At 40.7% G+C, this 22,231-nt stretch overlaps 1 protein-coding gene across 3 annotated transcripts in view; it reads left to right on the top strand.

The window, feature by feature from the left end:
• The window catches only part of TRMT11 (tRNA methyltransferase 11 homolog), a 50,985-nt gene extending 28,969 nt beyond the window's left edge, over window positions 1–22,016 (top strand). For 2 of the 3 annotated variants that reach the window (XM_034765728.1, XM_034765726.1), the window contains exons 12-13: window positions 11,351–11,471; window positions 21,866–22,016. In XM_034765728.1, the coding sequence (XP_034621619.1) occupies window positions 11,351–11,471; window positions 21,866–21,997 (253 nt within the window). In that variant the 3' untranslated portion in view covers window positions 21,998–22,016. The remainder of the gene's footprint in view (window positions 1–11,350; window positions 11,472–21,865) is intronic. The other variant, XM_034765727.1, reaches the window with a different exon arrangement.
• Window positions 22,017–22,231: the final 215 nt, after the last annotated feature.

The following is a 22,231-nucleotide window of genomic DNA, read 5'->3' as shown; positions in this document are numbered from 1 at the left end:
ACTTACCTGGGTATGGAAGGGCAGTCATGCATCAACATGGGTGATAGCTGAAGCCTGTGCAGCAGGAAGGCACTGTGTACCCGCAGGAGAGCAAGCCTGCACTAACAGGGCAGAAGGACTATTAAGTCTGGGACAAGCTAGAGCAATTAGTTTGGTTTGGCCTTGGGTGATTCTTGGAAGGGGAAGTATTGACCGAGGGTTAAACTCCCAGTCTTTCCCAGGCAGATGGACAGCTGCTAAAGAGGGGGAAACTGAGCCACAGATGTGACTAGATGCAAGGAGAAATAAGGACTCTGTTACAGGCCATGGGACAGACCATACGTGGGGAAAGAAGGAAGTATTTTCTTCACTTTCAGATGAGAACTGAGGGACAGATGTTGACTTACCCAGGGTAATACTGGAAGTATGTAGTAGAGCTGGGAATTGAACGTGAGTCTCCTAAGTCTCGGTCCAGTGTCTTAGACAGAGTTATACCTGAGCCTCTGGAGTTACAGCATGTCAGGGAAACCTCTTGTTATGTCAATAAGATAACAGAAATTGCGTTCTGAATGCCAAGGCCTTATATGCTCCACAGCAAGCTGAAACTAAATTTTGTGGAAGAACCTTTGACTTCTGTGACATTCCGTTGCAGCAGACTGGAAATTTTGCAGAGCTTATTTAAATTTTAAAAATGGAGTCTTTTATTGAATTCAACATGAACAAAAATGCTGCCAGTATAATAGGCCATGTTAAGTGGAATTCATTTTATGCCCTTCCACACTCTGTTTTCAGTTTTTTGTGAGGGCAATATAGAATTGTGTCATGGAAATTTAGTTTGGGAGGGAGGTGGAAGCTGGAAGTGTTTGGCAGCTGGGTAGGTGATATTTGAGGCGTTTTGAAACCCAGAAGGATATGGGAAGCAGTTTGGGATTGTGGGCTAAGCACATTAGTTGGATGTTTGTGATAAAATGATGAGCAATGACATGGCTAATTGGAAATATAGACATTTAAACTGTCATCCCTAGGTTGACTGAAATGGATCATATGTCTCTCAGAGGTATTGTTTCAGGCTGTCTGCAAACTCAAGGAACAATATTGTATTGTTATACATTAGCTCACATTTTTTAAAGTTTTCTTTGCAATTAGGAGTGGAAAAGTGGGGTGTGTGTGTGTGTGTTGTTTTTAATATGAGAGCTTAAATTTTTTAAATGCCAATCTGTGGCAAAGGGTGTGTTTTGCAGCCATGAATACATTGGATCCTGTCTGTTGCTCACAGGTGTCAAATATGTAATCTAACATGTCAGCCTATAGGAGGTGTTCCTCACGGGTATATAAAGGGGGTAGTATACAGCATGTTTACACATCTTAGGTCAGCACCAATACATCTTGTATCTGTCTTTCTTCACATGTGGTGGGACTGGAAACCACTAACAGTTGTCCAAGGTTACACCACAGTGGTAAAACCCTGTGGCTTGTCAAGTTGTGACACCTCAACACTAATTCTGGGCATCAAGTGATTATTACCAATGAGATATCATTTTAACACTTGAAAAGACAAATAATCTAACATCAGACCTCTCTCTAGTTGCTTTGTGATGGTGGAATAACTACAAAAATGTACTTCAAAGGTGAGCTTAGTGGATCTGTATCATATAGCTTGCATGTCACTTTTTGAATGATGGAATAAATATTTTGTGTATACTTATTAAATGGTTCTTGCAGACAAAAAGGTGCCTTAACCAATGGAAGCTTTTAATTCATTATTCAGAATGTCTATGGCTGCTTATCTCTGATGGCATTGTGTGTGCTTGTGAATTCCTAGATTGCTAAAATGTATGGCTTGTGCTAGTATGCTGTTTGCTTAGAATTGTCAAGTCTATTCTGTTTGTCACAGCATTACGTTTTCCCCACTTTTTCTGAAGTTGTGCAACAGCAGTGCTGCCCCAAACAATGGAAGTTGTGTTTCTTACTGGTTAAAGCCAGTGTTACCTTTAATTTTTCCCACCTTCATATTGGTGCACATAACAAAATTCATGTGGTGCGGGTGGGGCTGAGGGGTTCGGAGTGTGGGAGGGGGTTCAGGGCTGGGACAGAGGCTTGGGGTGCAGGGAGTGAGGGCTCTGGCTGGGGGGTGTGGGCTCTGGGGTGGGGCCAGGGATAAGTGGTTTGGAGTGCAGTGGCACCTGGACTGGGGCGGGAAAGGAGCCTCTCCCCACCGCGGCAGCTCTGGGGCTGGGGCTACAGGTTAGGCACCTCTCCCCTGGCCCCAGCAGGTCCGGGTTGGGGGAGGGCCACGTCGCTCTGGGGTTGGGCTGGGCTGCACCACGCCAGGGCCTGGCTGGGTCCAGGCTGCTCCAAGGTTGGGCCGCGTCGCCCCAGGTGCAGCTGGGCCCGATCTGGCTGTGGCTTGGTCTGGGCCACAGGCTGAGTTGGGGTTGGGGGAGGGGTGCCTCTCTGGTGGCAGGTTAGGAGCCAGGCTAGGTGGGGGTTGGGGGAGGGGCACCCCTTCCCTGTCCACAGCAGGTCGCTGGGTGGGTTCTCTGAGCACCTGCACGGTACTAAATAGGTTGCTTCATGGCCGCACAGCTTACAGGGAACTTAGGTTAGAGCAGGTGGCTAGGAGTTATGAATTCTGTGTTCTGTTGTACCTGTGCCACTGACTTGCCTTGAGCAAATCAACCTCTCACTTCCTCAGTTTCGCCATTTGTAAAATGGTGCTGACTACCTACTGTTATGAATGTTTTGTTTGTAGTGCAGTGTGAAAATTTCAGATGAAATGCACTATGGAAATGTGAAACATTAATATATTAACACATTGAGTTTTCAGTTCTAATCCTCTGTGCAGGTTCTTATTTTAACAAAACTTGCTAGCAAATTTGTGGGCCAAAGAGAGAGAAGCTAGTGACTAATCTGTTGAACTGTCAGGTGTTTACTGACAATGTCTCCCTTCCTATTCATCTGTAACTGATGGTTACCATATGTCCTCTTCTTTTAAATTAAAAAGAAAATTGGGTAAAATGGATTTTTGTTAAAGCAGTTGCTACTATACTTCATTTGACAATGTTCTGGGATTTACCTAATGGAGTAATCATTACCTGTAGAAAGAACTGTCTGCATTAATGCTAAAAAGACAGGAAGGTGTTTTAGCAGAGTGATAACACTGCTCTACAGCCAAAATGCTTCTGAAATAAATGTAGTCAAACTTTACTAATTCTGGGTCACTGAGAACGAAAATGATGCTTAAAATTGTTGATTGGCTCTAGTTTTCAAGATATGTTATTGAGTCAGTATATATGACCCTTGACTTGGGAATGGCGGAGGATAAGTGAGTTATAAAGGGAAGGGATCTCAATTTAAACCAGAAATGACTAAAATACATCTTTGACTGGATCTATGAACAAATCTATGACTGGGTTTGGACAGTACTTGCTTTTTAGGCAAAACAATGAATGATGCAATCTGAAGCTGGTATTGCATCATACATGATATGAATTGCATCATGTTATTCCTAGAAGTCATGGATGATGCAATCATAACGAAGCTTACATCACTCTGCTGAATAAATTGCCCTATATCAGCTCTAGAAATCATCCAGTGTCATGCTCTCTTATTTGTCAGTGTTTGATTTTGCAAAGGGAAACATTTCTGTTTAGCCAAAGTGAGCAGAGATGCTTCGTACTTGTGTGAACAGTGCAGATAACTTCTGCTATGTTTGTGGTGAAGTGACTTTTGTATCACAAAAGCGCAGTGTAGTTAAGAAAGTCTATCACCTTTATTTTGGCTGCAAAATTGGAGATCAGGACAAGAGGTGGGCCCCACACATATGCTGCAACACTTGTGCAACAAATCTTCGCCAGTGGTTGAACAGGCAAAGGAAATCTATGGCTTTTGCAGTGCCAATGATTTGGAGAGAGCCAACAGATCATACCAGCAATTGTTACTTCTGCATGGTGCCTCCAGTTGGGAAAGGTGTGTCAAAGAAGAAAATGTGGACTGTGCATTATCCAAACATTCCATCAGCTAGATGCCCAGTACCCCACGGAGAAGGACTGCCGGTTCCTGATGCACCAGAATCATTCTCACTTGAGTCAGACGAGAAAGAGGATGAAACTTCTGGTCCTGAACCATTTATGTCACAGGACCCACATTTTCTCCCATCCTCCTCCTCTGAACCACACCTCATAACACAAAGTGAACTGAATGACCTTGTCAGGGATTTGGAACTACCCAAGAGTAAGGCAGAGCTGTTGGGCTCCAGACTACGGCAGTGGAATCTCCTGGCAGGTGATGTTAGGGTTTCCATGTTCTGTGACCGTCAAAAGGATCTTGTCCTATTCTTCTTCATGGAAGGTGATCTTGTAGCCTGCAACAACATCGATGGTGTGATGGCAGCCCTCAACATCGTTCACGATCCAGATTAGTGGAGGCTGTTCATTGATTCATCAAAGACGAGTCTTTAAAGCTGTTTTACTGCCTAATGGCAATGTTTTGCCATCAATTCCAGTTGGTCATGCAGTCCATATGAAGGAAACCTATGACAACATGAAACAACTTTTGAGGTGCATAAACTATGACCAACATCAGTGGCAGCTTTGTGGCAATTTGAAGGCTGTTGCTCTCTTGCTTGGTCTGCAGACTGGATACACAAAGTACTGCTGTTTTCTCCGCGAATGGGATAATCGTGCAAGAGATTCCCACTACATCAAGAAAGATTGGCCACTCCGACAGTCATTGGAGCCTGGAAGGAAAAGTGTTCAGCATCCACCATTTGTTGAATCAAGGAAGATTTTGTTACCACCCTTACACATCAAGCTGGGTCTGATGAAGAACTTTGTCAAGGCCATTGACAAAACACAAGCAGCTTTCAAGTACCTCTGTGGAAAATTTCCAAGATTAAGTGAAGCTAAGATAAAGGAAGGTGTCTTTGTTGGTCCTCAGATTTGTGAACTTCTTCGAGATGATGCATTTGACCATGCACTGCGTGGCAAGGAAAAGATGGCATGGAAAGCCTTCCAGTTAGTGGCAATAAATTTTCTCGGAAACAACAAGGCAGACAACTACAGGTTGTTGGTGGAAAACCTCCTCAAGGCATACAAAAGCCTTGGTTGCAACATGTCACTAAAGATACATTTTTTGCACTCTCCTCTAGATTTTTTTCCACCGAACTGCGGAGCAGTGAGCGACGAGCACGGCGAGCGATTTCACCAGGACATTGCAACAATGGAGAAACGCTATCAGGGCAAATGGAGCCCATCAGTGCTTGCAGACTATTGCTGGACAGTGACAAGAGATGCTCCATTTAATGAATACAAGAGACAAGCCAAGAAGGGTCAAGTAGACACTGAATAGGACTAAACTATGTACATAATAGTTTTTTGCCTTTTGTTTCATAATAAATGTTACTTATATAACCTTTTTGCTGATTTTTAAAGTGTTACATAAACAGGACAGGTGAAATATTATCATGTAAAGCAACCATAAACACATGAAAAGACCTAGGTTTACAATTTATGATTAAAACTCGATCTACACAATATACATAGACATAAAATGTAAAAACTTAAATATCTTAGAAACAGTAGCCAATCAGTTGTTTTAATTGTCATATTTGAATTCAGCACATCAAAATACGTAATAAATAGCACATTTTATCTCTGAAGCAGACGACTTCTCAAAAATTGTAGACCAGTGTAACACCTCTCATTCTGAAAGATAACATTACACTCCAAAGTAGTTTATTGTTTCAATCTGACATTGAAATCACTGTTAGGCCTGAATTCTTTTAATTCCTTTGCTGTCGGGCTTTTACACAGTTATGAAGAGAAACTTCTAAAAGAAGTGGTGGCAGAGTGCCTATCTTTGTAAGTTAAGAATTCTTTGGCCCTCTTCTGTCATGCATTTCCTGATTTTTACCTGTTGTAAGGGAGGCGTTACCAAATTTCATGCTGTAGGTGCATTGGGAGAGGAGTTTGAGGTAGTGAATTTGGAGCCTCTGAAATGATGCACAGAACCAACTCATTTACTTGGTAGGACTTGTGATGTATCATCTTAATTTTATAAAAGCTCACGTCTGTTTTTTTTTTTTTTTTTCAGTAAGAAATTTCCAAATCTTCCTCCTCACCTACCCCTTCCTGTTTTTTCGGATGGTTGTTTGAAGCTGCAATCTATTGTAGGAGGTGTTTCGGATCTGTCTTTAGCTTTCTATTATCCAGGTTTTGTGGACTGGTGTGTTCACAATCATAAAGTGCTCAACCCTGGTAACACTGTGGCTGAAACTCTGGTGGTGGTTGGTTTGATGTCTGTTTTGGGAAATAGAACTGCAGTTTGGTTGGGCAAGAAATTTAAAATGGGGAACATAAAGATTATAATAGAGCTTTTGAATGAAGATCTGGTAATAATACTTGTTGCACCCGAGGAATAGCTAAAAGAGTGTGGGTACTTTCAGTTGTTATCTGGGTTTCAGATCACATTATGTGTAGCAAAGACCTCAGCAACTGGGTAACTAAAAGGAAGTGTGGGGGGAAAAATAGTAGTAGAGTTTGCTCTTCCAGCTGCAGTTTGAGTTGGTCTGTGACCCTTTTCTGTGCTTGTGGTCATAAATCATGGTAGCTAGATTAATTTGTTAATGATGGAAATGTTAGTTTTGTATCTTTGGGCCAGTGTTAGCCAAGAGTGTCTATCCCTCTTCCTGCCAGTCTCATTATGTGAAATGTAGTAATATTTGCCTAGGCTACTAAACTCTCTCTTAAAAAAGCAAAACCCTCAAGACTGTTGTCTTATTTAAATTATAAACTCTTCAGGGCAGGGCCCATCTCCGTTATATATCTGTACCATGCCTGGCACAATGGGGTTCTGATCCAGGACTGGAGCCTTTACGCACTACTTCAGTACAAACAATGGTAGTGTGTCCTGTCAGGTATATGTGCATAAGTGAGTCTCTGATTTAACATTTGCGTTCTGCAAACTAAAAGTTGCACGAGACTTATTACCTCCTGTAATCAGATCTCCTAAGGATCAAAACAATATTTTCCTCCTCTCACGCTGTCTGGAGTGACACTCAAATGTGAGTGCCTATCTCAGGGCAGACTGTCAGAAAACAAGGGCGAAACTGGTGGTATGTTCTATAATTAGATTTCACCAATCCAGTAACAAATGTGAACTCTGGATCACTATGTCAGTCTTACAATAGAGTCTTATCTTTCAGTCCATCTTGCCACCCAGACAAACTGAACTTTACGATAAAAGGTTATTAAAACCAAAAATCACACCACATCAAGTTTCTCCCAAGAGACCAGTCACTTACCCCTGATCAGTTGGTACTTCAGGTCTTACACCAAAGATAAAGCTGGCAGCCAATTCTGTTGTAAACTAACTATAGGTTTATTAGCTAAGAAAAAGAAATGAGAGGTATTGAGAGGTTAAAGTAGGTAACGTATATATTAACAAGTGAGTCAAAGTTTGTAAGTCTGAAATGATAGCAGAGGTGCAATAAACTGCCAGTTTACAAATGTCTCTCGGTCCCCTGAATAACTCTGGGGATCTGTCGTCTTGTTCAGTTATTCCACCCTGTTAGAATCCAAACAGTCCAGGAACACAGGACTGTTCCTTGAATCCATATTTATAGATTCTTCTCCAGAAAACAATCTGAATAGTGTATTTACCCTTTGACAATGAGTAGGAAATGCAGACTGAGTCTGTGACTTCCCATTGTTGACCACAATGGCCCTCGCTTTGAAGTTAGCACTCTTCTTCATTTACATTTCCAAGGCTCCAATTGTGTTTGATGAGTAATTTAATTATAGTGATATATAGATATATAATGTAAATTCCTGCCATGACATTATGATAGAAATAGATTAGTTAAAAAATGCAAGATTCCATTTAGTTTTCATGAAATTTTAACACCTGAATACATTAACACACCTTTGAGCTAGGGTTATTTAATTACGGGGGCATATAAATTAAATTAATGGAGATATCCCATCTCCTAGAACTGGAAGAGACCTTAAAAGGTCATCGAGTCCAGGCCCCTGCCTTCACTAGCAGGACCAAGTACTGATTTTGCCCTAGATCCCTAAGTGGCCCCCTCAAGGATTGAACTCACAACCCTGGGTTTAGCAGGCCAATGCTCAAACCACTGAGCTATCCCTGAAAACAATACAATTAACATCTATTTTGATCTATACTAACACACAAGTGAGTTGGCCTGAATACACTATAATACCTTTTAACACTTCTTTGACAACACTTCTTTTAACAATTCATACACAAGTGAATTTGCCTGTGGCGTTGGCTTGAGCTGGTCTGTGAGCATCACACCTCCCATATGCTGTTTTTGACAAGCTCAAAACCTATCTCATAGGGGTTATGTTTTCCAAAGTCACAATTTTTGTCACTCCTTGTGTTGCTATCCAGCCAGGCTAGGACCAACCAACTGGGCATTTGCCTTTGTGCCATCTGCTTCTGGCGTTCAGGCCTAGTCTGCCTCAACCACTCCTTAGCTTGCGTGCTCTGCACCCTGCACTGCTTTGACCAGAGAGCTGCATGCAGCGCAAAAGGGGTGACCTTGTTGGTGGCTACTGCTGTCTCTTACACTGGCCTATGTCTGTGCTTGCTTAAACCGCAGCCTTGCAGCAGGTGCCTCCCATGAGCAGACTAGCAACAGGGGAAGAGAGAAAGTGGCTTGTTCTCCACTCCTGAAGCAAGAGAAAGAAGAAACTTTCATTGTTTAAGGAACTAAGGGAGAGACTACTGCCAGCTTCCTTTCCCCTATCCTCAAGTGTTCTGAGTCTGGTTATTTTTCATGCCGTCTGTCCTCCAGAAGGCGTGGAGTGTTGCTTTGGCTGTAATTTTTAATTTAAAATTTCTCTGTATATATACAATAATAAAGGGCTCCTATCGAAGACTCAGCATTCTGCCACAAATCAAAAGAACAAAAATAAAACTAAATAGCCACTTACCTGCCAGCAGGACACATCTCCCTTTCCCCACATACATCAAACCCACCATCCTCTGGAGCAGCCTGCACAAATAAATGTGTCTTTCAGCGTGCCTTGAAGTTCAACAGATCAGAGCTAGCTTGGACCAGGAGGAAACTTGTTTCAGAGCTTAGAGCCTCTCACGGATAACTCTATTGCCAGCCCCCCCTCCTTTTATAAATCAAGGGGGCTTCTGGTCAAGCACATTTGCTGATTGCAACTGTGGTAGTGTAGCAAGAAGAGAGAGGCAGTCTCATAAAAAGGTCCTGAGCGATTTAGGGTTTTATATAGGTCAAAACCATCCCCTTTTATCCATTAATTGACTGAAGCCCAGTGTATTAGGGTGCTACTTCAGGTAGCAGATAAAAATTAAACAAGTTTAGGAGTTCTTGGGCATCATAGTAGTGCCCAATGCAGAAAATGGAAAATAAATGCAGCGCAGGAGGCAAGAAGTTTATTGCTGCTTTGAGCTTTGCTGAAGAGACACACGTTAGTACAAGAATTAAGGAGCCTGGAACTTCTGTCATTGACGTTCCATTTTCCTGTGGAAATCTTGTAGCTGCTTGGTATGTCTGTGTAAAACACCACAGCAGTTGCAGCCTCCCTGCTGTAGCACTTCATTGTACTCTGACAGGAAGGCTTCTCCCGTTGACATAGGTAATCTACCTTCCTGAGAAGCAGTAGCTAGGTCTACATCAAGAGTTAGGTTGGTATAGCTGTCTCTCGGGGGTGTGGATTTTTCACACTCTGAGAGACATAGCTATACTAATGTAAATTCCTAGTATAGACCTAAGAAACTCTAGTTCTATTTTGGTTTGACTTATTTGTTTCTGCAGGAGGTGGAACTCCCCTTATTTAAAAAATACTACAGTGTTCTGTATTAATGGCCCCCAACTCTGTACCAGCATTATTGTGAAGGTTAGTGTCTATGGCTGTTGTAGCAAGCTTTCTAATACAGTTGAAAGAAGCTAGACTTGCAGCATTGGTCACATTGTTCATAATTTTTCAGGTAGCAATGCAAAACCGTACACTTATATTCTGTCTTGAGTGGCCACATTACTGTAGTATCTGAGCAGTCTCTTAATGTAGTTATCCTTACAACAACCCTGTGAAGTAGGGGTTTGCTATTATCTTCATTTTACAGTTGAGGAAACTGAGGCACAGAGACTAACTGACTCGCTCACGGTCACACAGAAAGTGTATAGATGCATAGAAAAAGTGTTTTTTTTTTTTAAAACAAACTTGGGAAGGTACCATCATAGGTGGCAGGAACTGCTTTTGCATTTTTTTTTGTTTTCCCTAATATTTATTTACTTTTCGATACATGTTCAGAAATGTCTCCTTGTCATGGATAAAATATGGAGCATCTCCCTCGTGCCTCAAATACTCCTTGCCCTTCAAGGGATGTGTGGGGGTTAGTTTTTTAAAGACTAACTCAGCAGCAGGGTGAAGATGCCTCATGTTCATGCTTTCCTTTATTATATATTTATAGGCTATTAATTGAGTCAGATGTCTTCTCCCCTCCCCCTCCGTGAATCTCTTTAAAACCTAATTCAGCTTTGCATTCCCCCTCTTATTTTTCAAAATGCTAAATTTCGGAGATGTAGATTCTTGGAAATTAGTCTTCTTCGTATGGCTGGTGTAGATCGAAGTTACGTAAAATATTGTGGAAGCTTACTCTTTACCCACCAGTACAGAAGTTTTAACTGAATTAATTTTGGTATATTTTGTCAGCCAGGAAGTATTATTTGTCCTCTGTCAAAGGGCTATCAGAACAGATTTTCTCCTTTAAAATGTCTTTCCCTGTCTGACAAAGGAAATCCAATATGCTCCAGTCTGTTTATAACACCAGTCTCTGAATCTAAAAGATTTCAATGGGTATTAAAGAGGTTGTGTTGTAATATAGATTGAAGTCCAAGTATAATAGTCTCCCATTGGGATGTGACAGTAAATACACAGCCACCCAAATCAGTTGATTATCATTGGATGCTTGTGAAATACTTTTAAAAAGCACAGTTCCTGATTGGATGGTTGGAGGCATTTTCCCATGATACTTGACATGATGCAGGCATCTACATATAGAAATGTATGTCTGGAAGGGACCTCAAGAGCTGAATTACCTGTTTGTAGAGAGCCCTTTGGGAAATATTCTTCCTGTTTACAGCTAGTTCATCTGACCCATGTCTTTTATTTGTGTCCCAAAAAGATGGGATATATGCTTATGATTTCTGAAAACAAGTGAAATCGTTGTTTCTGGAAACTTAGTATGGCTATAAAATGTGTGGAAGCTTATAGTGTAAGCCAGTTTGAATAGATCTGTATAACTGTTGTGTTTCAAATGCACATGGTACAGTTCATAGGTTTACAGCTTTCTGACTGCTTATTTCTTCCAGATACACAGAAGAGATTATACCCCGGCACCCCTGCCTGAAACTTATTAGTAACTGTGAGCAGATGCTTTCCAGCCACACGTCAAGGCGCTTGATAACCATGGAAAAGGTGAAAGAATTTGAGGTAAAATGTTCTTGGGTGTGTTGTGCGAAATGGCGGCTGTCAAATATATGAAAGGTTTGCTCTACTGTTTGAACTGCAAAAGGGAATTTATTGTATTACCACCACCAGATTTGGTATTCAGTACTGGATTGTCAATTCTGCTGCTGCTAAGACGTTTTTATGACACAAATTAGAGGCTTTGAAAAATGCCACATCTTAAAGACAAAAAACAAGCTTGTTGTGTTGCTCACTTAGTCTGCAATGATTTAAGATAGTTTTTTGTTTTTAAAAAATTTTGATAACCAGTTTGCCCTGGATGAAAAATTTAATATGGGTGAAGGCAGGATCTTTGAGGACAAGATATTTTTTCAGAGGTGCTGACTGCGTGCATTTCCTGTTGACTTCAGTGGGGATTGAGAGTGCTTATCTCTGAAAATTGGGTTCTAAGCCATTATATATACAGTACTAAAGTCTGACATTAGTTCAATGATGTGGGGGCCTCCTGACAGTGGTATTTAATCTCCAGTTCTCATGCAGGAAAGGTAATGTGTTTTCAGTTGCTTAAACTGTTAAAGATGACTAACAAAAAAAATCAGTCTGGAAATAGAACATTAGGAAAGAGATACTTACACATGTTAGGAAAGCAGAGGCAGGTTAATAAGTAGGACATTGTTCTTAGCTAAAATGTGTAGGAGGTTAGCAAGCGCTTCCAGTATTTTCTTAATTAGCTGTAAAAAGCTATTATTTTAAACAGTGGAGGTGGTTTGAAGCAAATTAGTGCTTCAGCATTATGGTATACACTCACAATCCAGCAAGCTTCCAGTCTGGATTTCATAATGCAAGTGATGACTTAAATTGTCAAATAGCACTTACGTAGTGTAACAAATTGTATAAGTTGTTCAGAGTAGGTGCTGTTGACTTTGGCAGTAACAAACCATCATTTATAACTTAAAATTTGGAAATGTATCTCTCCCCCCTTCCCCTATGCCAGTTTTATTTTTTATATATTGACAGGTTTGACATTAATAGTATTCTCGGACTACATGTTCTAATTTAAACCACTTCTTCACCCTTCTGTATATAGACTTCAGTCATTTAGCACTATTGTGTTTTGTACATCACTTACTCTTCAGTATGTATCTTGTCAGTTCAGTGATTGAAATGCTTAGTTTTGAGCACCTGATGTTAGCTGACAAATTTACTACTTAGTTAAAAATAGCAGGTGCCTCTGCCCAGGGATCCAGATCTTTTCTATAACTTAAGGGCAATGAAAGGCAATGTCCTGTTTCTAGTGAAAAAGCATGTCTAAGTAATAAGCCTGAGTTGTCCCTGAGCCAAGCGCACCGGCCACTGCAAAAGTCATGGAAATTCACGGAATCCGTGAGCTCCGTGACAAACACGCAGCCTTAATTATATTGCGTGATCATCATGCAATATTGCCAGGAATTACCAGTGCTAGCAGTAATGAATACATTGTATATATTTATGTACAGTATAAACACTCTAAAACCCTGACTCCACTAAAGAAATTGATCTGTTGTTGAAAACACTCATCTGCAATGGGTCCCATTGAACGGGTATTGAAAATTGGTCGTGTTTATAATTTCAAGAAATTAGTGATCTAAGAGACCAAAGTAGACATGAATCCTATCCACAAATATTAATTGACATACATAATTTTATCATAAGCATAAAGAACATCCCAGTAATAAACTACTTGAATTGTTTTTATCTCATTAAGTTCAATAGGAATTCCTCTTATAGCTGATAAAGATCTTATTTTTTGTAAATGTGCAGTAATGTGCACACTTACGCAGAGCAAACTGGACAAAGTCTATACAAAAAATGTGCTCAAGTATGGCACACAATGGGTGGGAAATCTTAAAAGAAACATTTTGAGGCTTACTTTGGGCCAAGGTGTCTTATTAATTACTTCACTCCTTCCCCATAATAAATGGGTATGGCCATATTGGAGGTAGGTTAAAAATAGCTAGTTAATACCTTATGAATCTGTATGAAATAAAAACCAAGAAGGTGGAAGAACAAGAAGGAAAGGAAGTGGGGGAGAAGTAAAGTTTGAGGGATATGAGGTGAGTATTTGCTATCCTTGAGGATAAGGACTTAAAACCATTATTATAAAGGGGGCCTTTTACAGCATGAAAGTGTCTTGTAGTTTCTCCCAGGGTTGGGGAGGGATTTGGTTGGATGTGGATACCTCCCAGGTCTCAGTGTTATTCTTTGTTCAGGGCCAGTGCTATTAGAGCAAGCTTTTTCCACATAGGGGATATGAGCCTGTCCTCATCAAGGCTGATGAGGAGGCAGAGTTTAGAATTTGGCATGCATGTGGAAGCACCATAGTATGTCCGACGGTGAGGCATATGAATGGCTGCTTCTTCAGCAGATGCAGAATCTGTGAAGCTTATGGTGTATAATCTGCTTGGTATCCAGTAAAATTGGTTCAGTGTTTTGTTTTAGGTTAGCTGTAGGTTGAGCCAAGTTGAAGTGTACTGTACTTGATGTTGCACCAGGTTAGTTTCCAAGTTTCATAAGCAATCTGTTTAGGTGATGCAGGGAAGGAGGAAACAAACAGTTTTATGTTGCATACTTCATATTTTTCTAATTCCAAAGTAGAATCAGATGGAAACTGTGTAACTACAAATGTATATGGAACAAAACAATTTCCAGCATTATTACAGGAAGTATTCTTGAGGCTCCATATCTATTCTTTAAAGATTGACTTGTTTTTAAATTCCTCTTGTAGTTAGGGTTTTGGGGGGACAGGGGGCATCTCTTGTCTGTTCCACTTTTTTAATAAAACTGTCTAGCTTCTAGTTTTGTGGGGCTTGTTGAGTCACCCTGTAAAATATTTTGATGACTATATACTCTCTCCCACTTTCTGTTTCACTACTATTCTGTGTCTGGTGTCTTTCCAGAATAATTCATATCTATTTTGCTGGTGATTGTTCTTGTTCTGAAACTTTTACTCTGTACTCCTGACAAAATACTGATATCTGTAGAGTATCTAGAGGAGAGGGGCTGTTGACCACTCTTGAGAAATGTGCCTATGAATTGCATGTCAAGATAGGAACAAGAACTAGACTGAAAGTGCATTCTGAACAAATGACTGCCCATGAAAAGACTTGGGAGCAAAGTGTTAATGGATTTGCAAAGCTGAAGGTTTCCAGCACCTCCTTGTCACATGGTCATTCTAGGCATCTTTATTGGTGTTGAGTTTTTTCTACTGTATTTAGCAGCATCCGTTGCTAGACTTGACCCTGTTGGCCTGTTTGAACTACTTGGTGATGTTTATAGCTGTCTAAAATTTGTACAAGGGTTTCTCTAGCTACTGTCCAGTTCCAGATGTAGAACACTGGGAAGCTGTGATAAGGGTAGGAGGATTTTTTAAAACAAAAAACAGACATGAGTAATTACCCTGAGGCTGAACTGAGGCCCACTAGATTCAGCATAAGCTTGTACATTACATTGGATATTTGCACAGATGTTAAACACCGCTCTATTTGTAAACTTCAGTTCTTTTCCCTACTCCCCTACCTGCTTTATTATGCTAGAAATATATTGCACCATTTTTAGATTATTCTATATAAGCAAAACTAATGTGAAGTTGCATGATCAAATAAGTTGTAAGCACTTAGGCTGATGTCAAAGTGAAAGCCACTTTTCTGGCTTTCATTTATTGTAGGATGCATCATAAGCCATATGTGGGTAAACGTTTATGTAAAACAGCAATTTAGTTGAAAATTGGTGCCATTGAGGAGAATATAAATATATCATGGTCCATACCAATGTTGTGAAAGAAATCATTATCAGAGAATGACAGTAGGTTAAAGGATGGTGGAAACCTGACTCTTACAAACAAAGGAGGAAATCACTTGCTTTCCTGAGCTGATATCATAATAGTGATGGATTTAGTCAAGTTAGTGTCTACAGTTCATTGTTGGCCACTCTTGGTGCCTGACCCAAAGCAATGGCTTCTAGAGAAACTTCACCTGCTTGTGCAGAGTAACCAGTTAAATGTTTTACCTCTAATACCAACTTTGGGCAGTGGTTACAAAGAAAATAAAATGTAAAAACTTTTCCTTTTCTTTCCCCTCCTCTTCAGTTTCAGGTCTGGGGAACAAAACAGAAAAAGAGGGGTGGAAGATGTCATTGCACTGGAGTAGGTAATGTTAGGGAGAGGAATGGCTTTAAGGTGATAGTTCAAATGATAAAGGTCAACTTTTGTCCCTGACCTGTTGCTTTAAATAAATAATAAATAATAATAATAATTAATGGAGATATCCCATCTCCTAGAACTGGAAGGGACCTTGAAAGGTCATCGAGTCCAGCCCCCTTCCTTCACTAGCGGGACCAAGTACTGATTTTGCCCCAGATCCCCAAGTGGCCCCCTCAAGGATTGAACTCACAACCCTGGGTTTAGCAGGCCAATGTTCAAACCACTGAGCTATCCCTCCCCGGAAAAAAAAAAAAGCGGGAGCTAGGGGAAGAAAAGGCACAATATTTGGAAATTGCACCTGACAATTCAATGATACAAGAGGATTTGACACTAACACTTTAATTGTGTGAAATCTGCTGTGCTGCAGATTTCATTAACTAGTGTTAAATTATTTCCAAAAGATCTTGCATGTATTTGTCATTTTATATGGCTAAAGTCAGAATATCACTACTGTTCAGATTCTACCCATTCAGCTTGTCATTAGGTATCAGGTCGTCATGCTGCCTAGCATGGAACAGAGCTATGAGTACCGATTTCAGGTCAGACTGCCAGAAAATAGGGCATGCACCCCAAACTGGTGGTTTATTCTATCCTAAGTCTTCACCAAGCCAGTAACAAATGTGTGCTTCCAAATTACTATACTAGTTATTATGAAGCCACAAACTGTCCCATCAGGCCCTCTAGCCTCTCATGCACCATCCAGACAAACCAGACTTCTGTGATAAATGATTATTAAAACCAGAAATCACATCTATTGGGTTCTTCCAGTTCTAGTGAACCAGACACTCACCCCAGGTCAATATGTACTTCAGGATCTCACCAAATACCACATTTAGGGTTGCCAGGCGTTTGGTTTTCTGGGTTTCTGCTAAAAGTCCAGTTGGCTGCAGCGGGATAGGCAGGCTCTGTGCCTAGCTCCGTGTGGCTCCTAGGAAGTGGCCTGCATGTCTCTCAGACTCCTAGGCAGAGGGGTGGCCAGGGGGCTCTGCGCACTGCCCTCACCCGCAGGCATCACCCTGAGTGCTGGCCCCGCAGCTCTCATTGGCCGAGAACCATGGCCAATGAGAGCTGTGGGGGCGGCACCTGCAGGTGGAGGCAGCGGATGGAACCCTCTGGCCACTCCTCCGCCTAGAAGTCGGAGGGACATGTCGTCACTTCCTGGGTGCTGCCTGTGGTCAGTGCCACCCGGAGCCCCCTTCTGTGCCCCAACCACCTGCCCCAGCCTTGAGCCCCCCCATGTACCCAACTTCTTGCCCCACCCTGGAGCCCGCACCCAGAGCCCATACCCACACCCCAAACCCCAGCCCAGAGCCCCCTCCCACACTGTAAAACTCTCAATCCCAGCCCAGAGCCCCCTCCTACACTCCAAACCCTTCATCCCTTATCCCTATCCTTTAACCTTTATCAATATATTAGAAGCAAGAGGAAGACCAAAGACAGGGTAGGCCCACTGCTCAGTGAAGAGGGAGAAACAGTAACAGGAAACTTGGAAATGGCAGAGATGCTTAATGACTTCTTTGTTTCGATCTTCACTGAGAAGTCTGAAGGAATGCCTAACATAGTGAATGCTAATGGGAAGGGGGTAGGTTTAGCAGATAAAATAAAAAAAGAACAAGTTAAAAATCACTTAGAAAAGTTAGATGCCTGCAAGTCACCGGGGCCTGATGAAATGCATCCTAGAATACTCAAGGAGCTAATAGAGAAGGTATCTGAGCCTCTAGCTATTATCTTTGGAAAATCATGGGAGACGGGAGAGATTCCAGAAGACTGGAAAAGGGCAAATATATTGCCCATCTATAAAAAGGGAAATAAAAACAACCCAGGAAACTGCAGACGAGTTAGTTTAACTTCTGTGCCAGGGAAGATAATGGAGCAAGTAATTAAGGAAATCATCTGCAAATACTTGGAAGGTGGTAAGGTGATAGGGAATAACCAGCATGGTTAAAACAAATCGTGTCAAACCAATCTGATAGCTTTCTTTGATAGGATAACGAGCCTTGTAAATAAGGGAGGAGCTATGGATGTGGTATACCTAGACTTTAGTAAGGCATTTGATATGGTCTCGCATGATATTCTTATCGATAAACTAGGCAAATACAGTTTAGATGGGGCTACTATAAGGTGGGTGCATAACTGGCTGGATAACCGTACTCAGAGAGTTGTTATTAATGGTTCCCAATCCTGCTGGAAAGGCATAACAAGTGGGGTTCCGCAGGGGTCTGTTTTGGGACCGGCTCTGTTCAATATCTTCATTAACGACTTAAATATTGGCATAGACAGTATACTTATTAAGTTTGCGGATGATACCAAACTGGGAGGGATACCAACTGCTTTGGAGGACAGGGTCATAATTCAAAATGATCTGGACAAATTGGAGAAATGGTCTGAGGTAAACAGGATGAAGTTTAACAAAGACAAATGCAAAGTGCTCCACTTAGGAAGGAAAAATCAGTTTCAAACATACAGAATGGGAAGAGACTGTCTAGGAAGGAGTACAGCAGAAAGGGATCTAGGGGTTATAGTGGACCACAAGCTAAATATGAGTCAACAGTGTGATGCTGTTGCAAAAAAAGCAAACATGATTCTGGGATGTATTAACAGGTGTGTTGTGAGCAAGATACGAGAAGTCATTCTTTCGCTCTACTCTGCACTGGTTAGGCCTCAGCTGGAGTATTGTGTCCAGTTCTGGGCACCGCATTTCAAGAAAGATGTGGAGAAATTGGAGAGGGTCCAGAGAAGAGCAACAAGAATGATTAAAGGTCTTGAGAACATGACCTATGAAGGAAGGCTGAAAGAACTGGGTTTGTTTAGTTTGGAAAAGAGAAGACTGAGAGGGGACATGATAGCAGTTTTCAGGTATCTAAAAGGGTGTCATAAGGAGGAGGGAGAAAACTTTTCACCTTAGCCTCTGAGGATAGAGCAAGAAGCAACGGGCTTAAACTGCAGCAAGGGAGGTTTAGGTTGGACATTAGGGAAAAGTTCCTAACTGTCAGGGTGGTTAAACACTGGAATAAATTGCCTAGGGAGGTTGTGGAATCTCCATCTCTGGAGATATTTAAGAGTAGGTTAGATAAATGTCTATCAGGGATGGTCTAGACTGTATTTGGTCCTGCCATGCGGGCAGGGGACTGGACTGGATGACTTCTTGAGGTCCCTTCCAGTCCTAGAATCTATGAATCTATGAATCCCCAGCCCCACCCCCAAGCCCACACCCCCATCTGGAGCCCTCACCCCTTGCTGTACCCCAACCCCCTGCCCCAGCCTGAAGCCCCCTCCCACACTCCGAATCCCTTGGCACCAACTCAGAGCCTCCTCCTGCACCCCAAACCCCTCTCCCCCAGCACTACCTCAAAGCCCACCCCCCCAGCCCAGAGCCTGTACTCCCTTCCATACCCTAACCCCCTGCCCGAGCCTGGTGAAAATGAGCAAGTGAGCGAGTGATGGAGGGAGTGGGGATGCAGTGAGTGGAGGGCAGAGCCTCAGAGAAGGAGCAGAGCCAGGTGGGGCCTCGGAGAAGGGGCAAGAGTGTTCAGTTTTCTGCAGTTAGAAAGTTGGCTGCAGCATTGGTTGCCAGTCTTTAGTAAACTGAGTAAAGATTTATTGATTAAAAAAAAGAGAAGAGAGTTACTAAAAGGTTAAAATGAATCCTATGCATGACAGTTAATTTCAGAGTTTGTAGATCAGGATAATAGCAGTGATGTTAAATCTGTTAGCTTGCAATAAGTCTCTCTGGATCTTCCAAAAGATTGGGGGTATTTGGTCCTTTTTTCAAAGCTTCCCTTTGTTAGAAATCATAGTCCAGAGATGTGGAGCAGGAAAGAGGCCAGGAGTTGTCACAGTCTCCAGTTTATACCCCCATGTGCATGGAAAGTTCCTATCTCCAACATGGAGTCGGGGTCACATGCTCTACAAGTCCTGTTGAGTCACTGGGCCTCCATTGTTCATACTGTCTTTGAGGCATCCTCAGGAGGGGCCCACTGGAAGAGCTGATTCTCCTTAATGGCCCATCAACACATGGCTGGCTCGTCTTGATGTAAATCTGTCTTCTGGGTGTTACCAAGGAACACAACATGTTTGAGATTCAAACACATAGCAAAGATTCTTAACCTTCATATACAATGATAATACATGCATTAAATAGGATAACATTGTTCAACAGATTACATCTTTTTAAATTATACCTTACAAGGTATACGTTATATAAGATTTATCACAGTTGTGCAACAGTGGTGATGCCTTAGTGTAAACATAGTCATCTTTCTTTTTATACAGGGTCACACTGGTGTTCTAGGCAAAAATGAAATAGACAACCTAAATGCACCAACCTACCTATTTAGTGTCTTAATAAAACAAAGGAAATGTTAAAATAGGTTTTAAATATTAGTATCTGAGTCTGAAATCAGGAATTAATTTGATTTTGATCATTCCCATTCTAGTCCTTCCCTACAGAATTATATGTATTTTGATTGGTAAATTATTGGATTCAGAACAGTTCAATGTTTGACTTTTTCCTTTAAGAAGAGAGCAAACCATAATTAGAATGTTTGATCAATGGGTTGACTACTTCCTTAAATCTGTTATGGATTTACCCATGTCATCTTTCTCCTACCCTCTCTCTTTACCTTCTCTGTATTTAAATAGACTTGTTAGCACCTGGAGTTTAATGTTGTTCTATTTGTGTTTGAATTTAACTATTTTAACCTTGTTACTATCTGGTGTTGAAAAATGTTCCACATTACTATCGGGTATTTAATATTAATAAAAACAAATGTCCACTACATCATGGTCACCATATGGTATTGACTAAGGTTTGGAGACTTTATTCTGAGTGTAAATGTTGCCTTAAATTATTTTCATCTTACTGTTTGCATTTATGTGACAAAATCTACTAGAGAAACCCTAATTTCAAAGCAGTGGGAAGGATAACCCTCTACTGATAATTATAAACTGAATAACTTGCTGCTTTGTTTTAAAGTAAAGTACAGTCACAAACCTCATATGTGTATACAGAAGAAACACTTTCCTGGACTACTTGGCTTTTTTTGAGGTTTCTTTTACTAATTCAAGCCTTGCTGACAAGCATGATCAATTTAATGGCAGTCTAGCATTTATGGTTAGTGTAAAGTAGCCAGCAAGTTTATTCCCAAGCAAAGTTGATGTGTTCTAATGTATAATATAGATATTTGACAGGCATTTTGAAACTTAATTACGTGTATTTTGAACAAAATCTCTTGGCCTTAAAACCCAGTAAATGGCTAAAATCACACACACACACACACACACACACACACACACACACACACACACACACACACACTAAAATAAATGTCATTTTAGCCATTTACTGGCTTTTAAGGCCAAGATATTTTGTTCAAAATACACGTAATTACATTTCAAAATTCCTGTCAAATATCTATATTATACATTAGAACACATCAGTTTTGTTATACACACACATATATACCAACTTAGCCAAACGTAGTTTCTTAACATAAGATTTGTATAATTTATAAGGATATCAGTCAAAATGTTAACATTATAGCTGAGTGAATACTGCACAAAACGAAGCAAAAAACCCAACCACTCTTCTACCAATATCTGTAATTTTTATACGAATTCACTCTGGCCATTCTTGTGCCTCTTTTGTGTTTGCTTTCCACAAATATTTGAGTGATTAAGTGTTACTGGTAGCAGCATTTCCAGAAACCAAACTTTAAATTGCTGTCTGAGTAATCATCATGGTGGAAGTGCCTGTCCACGTCTCTGGTCAGGAGACAGCTGCGTGCTGCTGTTTCGATCTGAAAAATTGCAATTAAACAGCACAGCTCCTTTTCAAATATTGGATATCAAATACTCGTAGCAAATTGTTCAAGATTGATGTATAGAATGGAAAAGGGCAAGAAGATTTGAATAATGAATACACTTGAAATGATCCAAGAATATCTGCAAACTCGCATAAATTATTCATTACAAATTATTTCTGAATTCTATTTAATATTGAAATTTGGAGAAGAATATCAACATTCCTGTAAATTCTGATTAAAACTTGAGTTATCTTTGGACTATTTAAACAAAAAAACAAAAAAAACCTGAGAATGACTTTTAGTTTGACTATTTACTTTCATTTGCCATTTTTTGAATGAGCTTTTGGGACTAACCTCTGTATTTTAATGCTATACAGGACAACGACCAGTATTCTCACTTGTTGGATTATCAGTCTTTGCTATACAAGGGTCACAATGCCTTTCGTGAGAAGTATTTCAGTGGTGTGACAAAGAGGATTGCCAAGGAAGAAAAAGACAACCAGAAGTAAAAAAAAAAAAATTAAAAATGAGGAAAGTATGAAGATTGTATTTCTTTGTAAAGACATCTGGATGCTTTAGAAAGCAAATACTGTTTTTAATTTTGAGAAAGTCACAATGAAAACCACAACATAGGTTAAGAACAGTTCTTTTTAATTAGCTTTGTTTATAGCAGATTTATTGTACAAGTTTTTTGAGCCTTATTTAATTTATATTTGTACTTTCAAGTACTAATGATGATTGAC

The sequence above is a fragment of the Trachemys scripta genome, chromosome 3 (assembly GCF_013100865.1).
Source record: "Trachemys scripta elegans isolate TJP31775 chromosome 3, CAS_Tse_1.0, whole genome shotgun sequence".
In the NCBI taxonomy this organism is placed as follows: domain Eukaryota; kingdom Metazoa; phylum Chordata; order Testudines; family Emydidae; genus Trachemys; species Trachemys scripta.
Note: the sequence above shows the minus strand (reverse complement) of the source record. Positions and strands in the feature narration are given on the sequence as shown.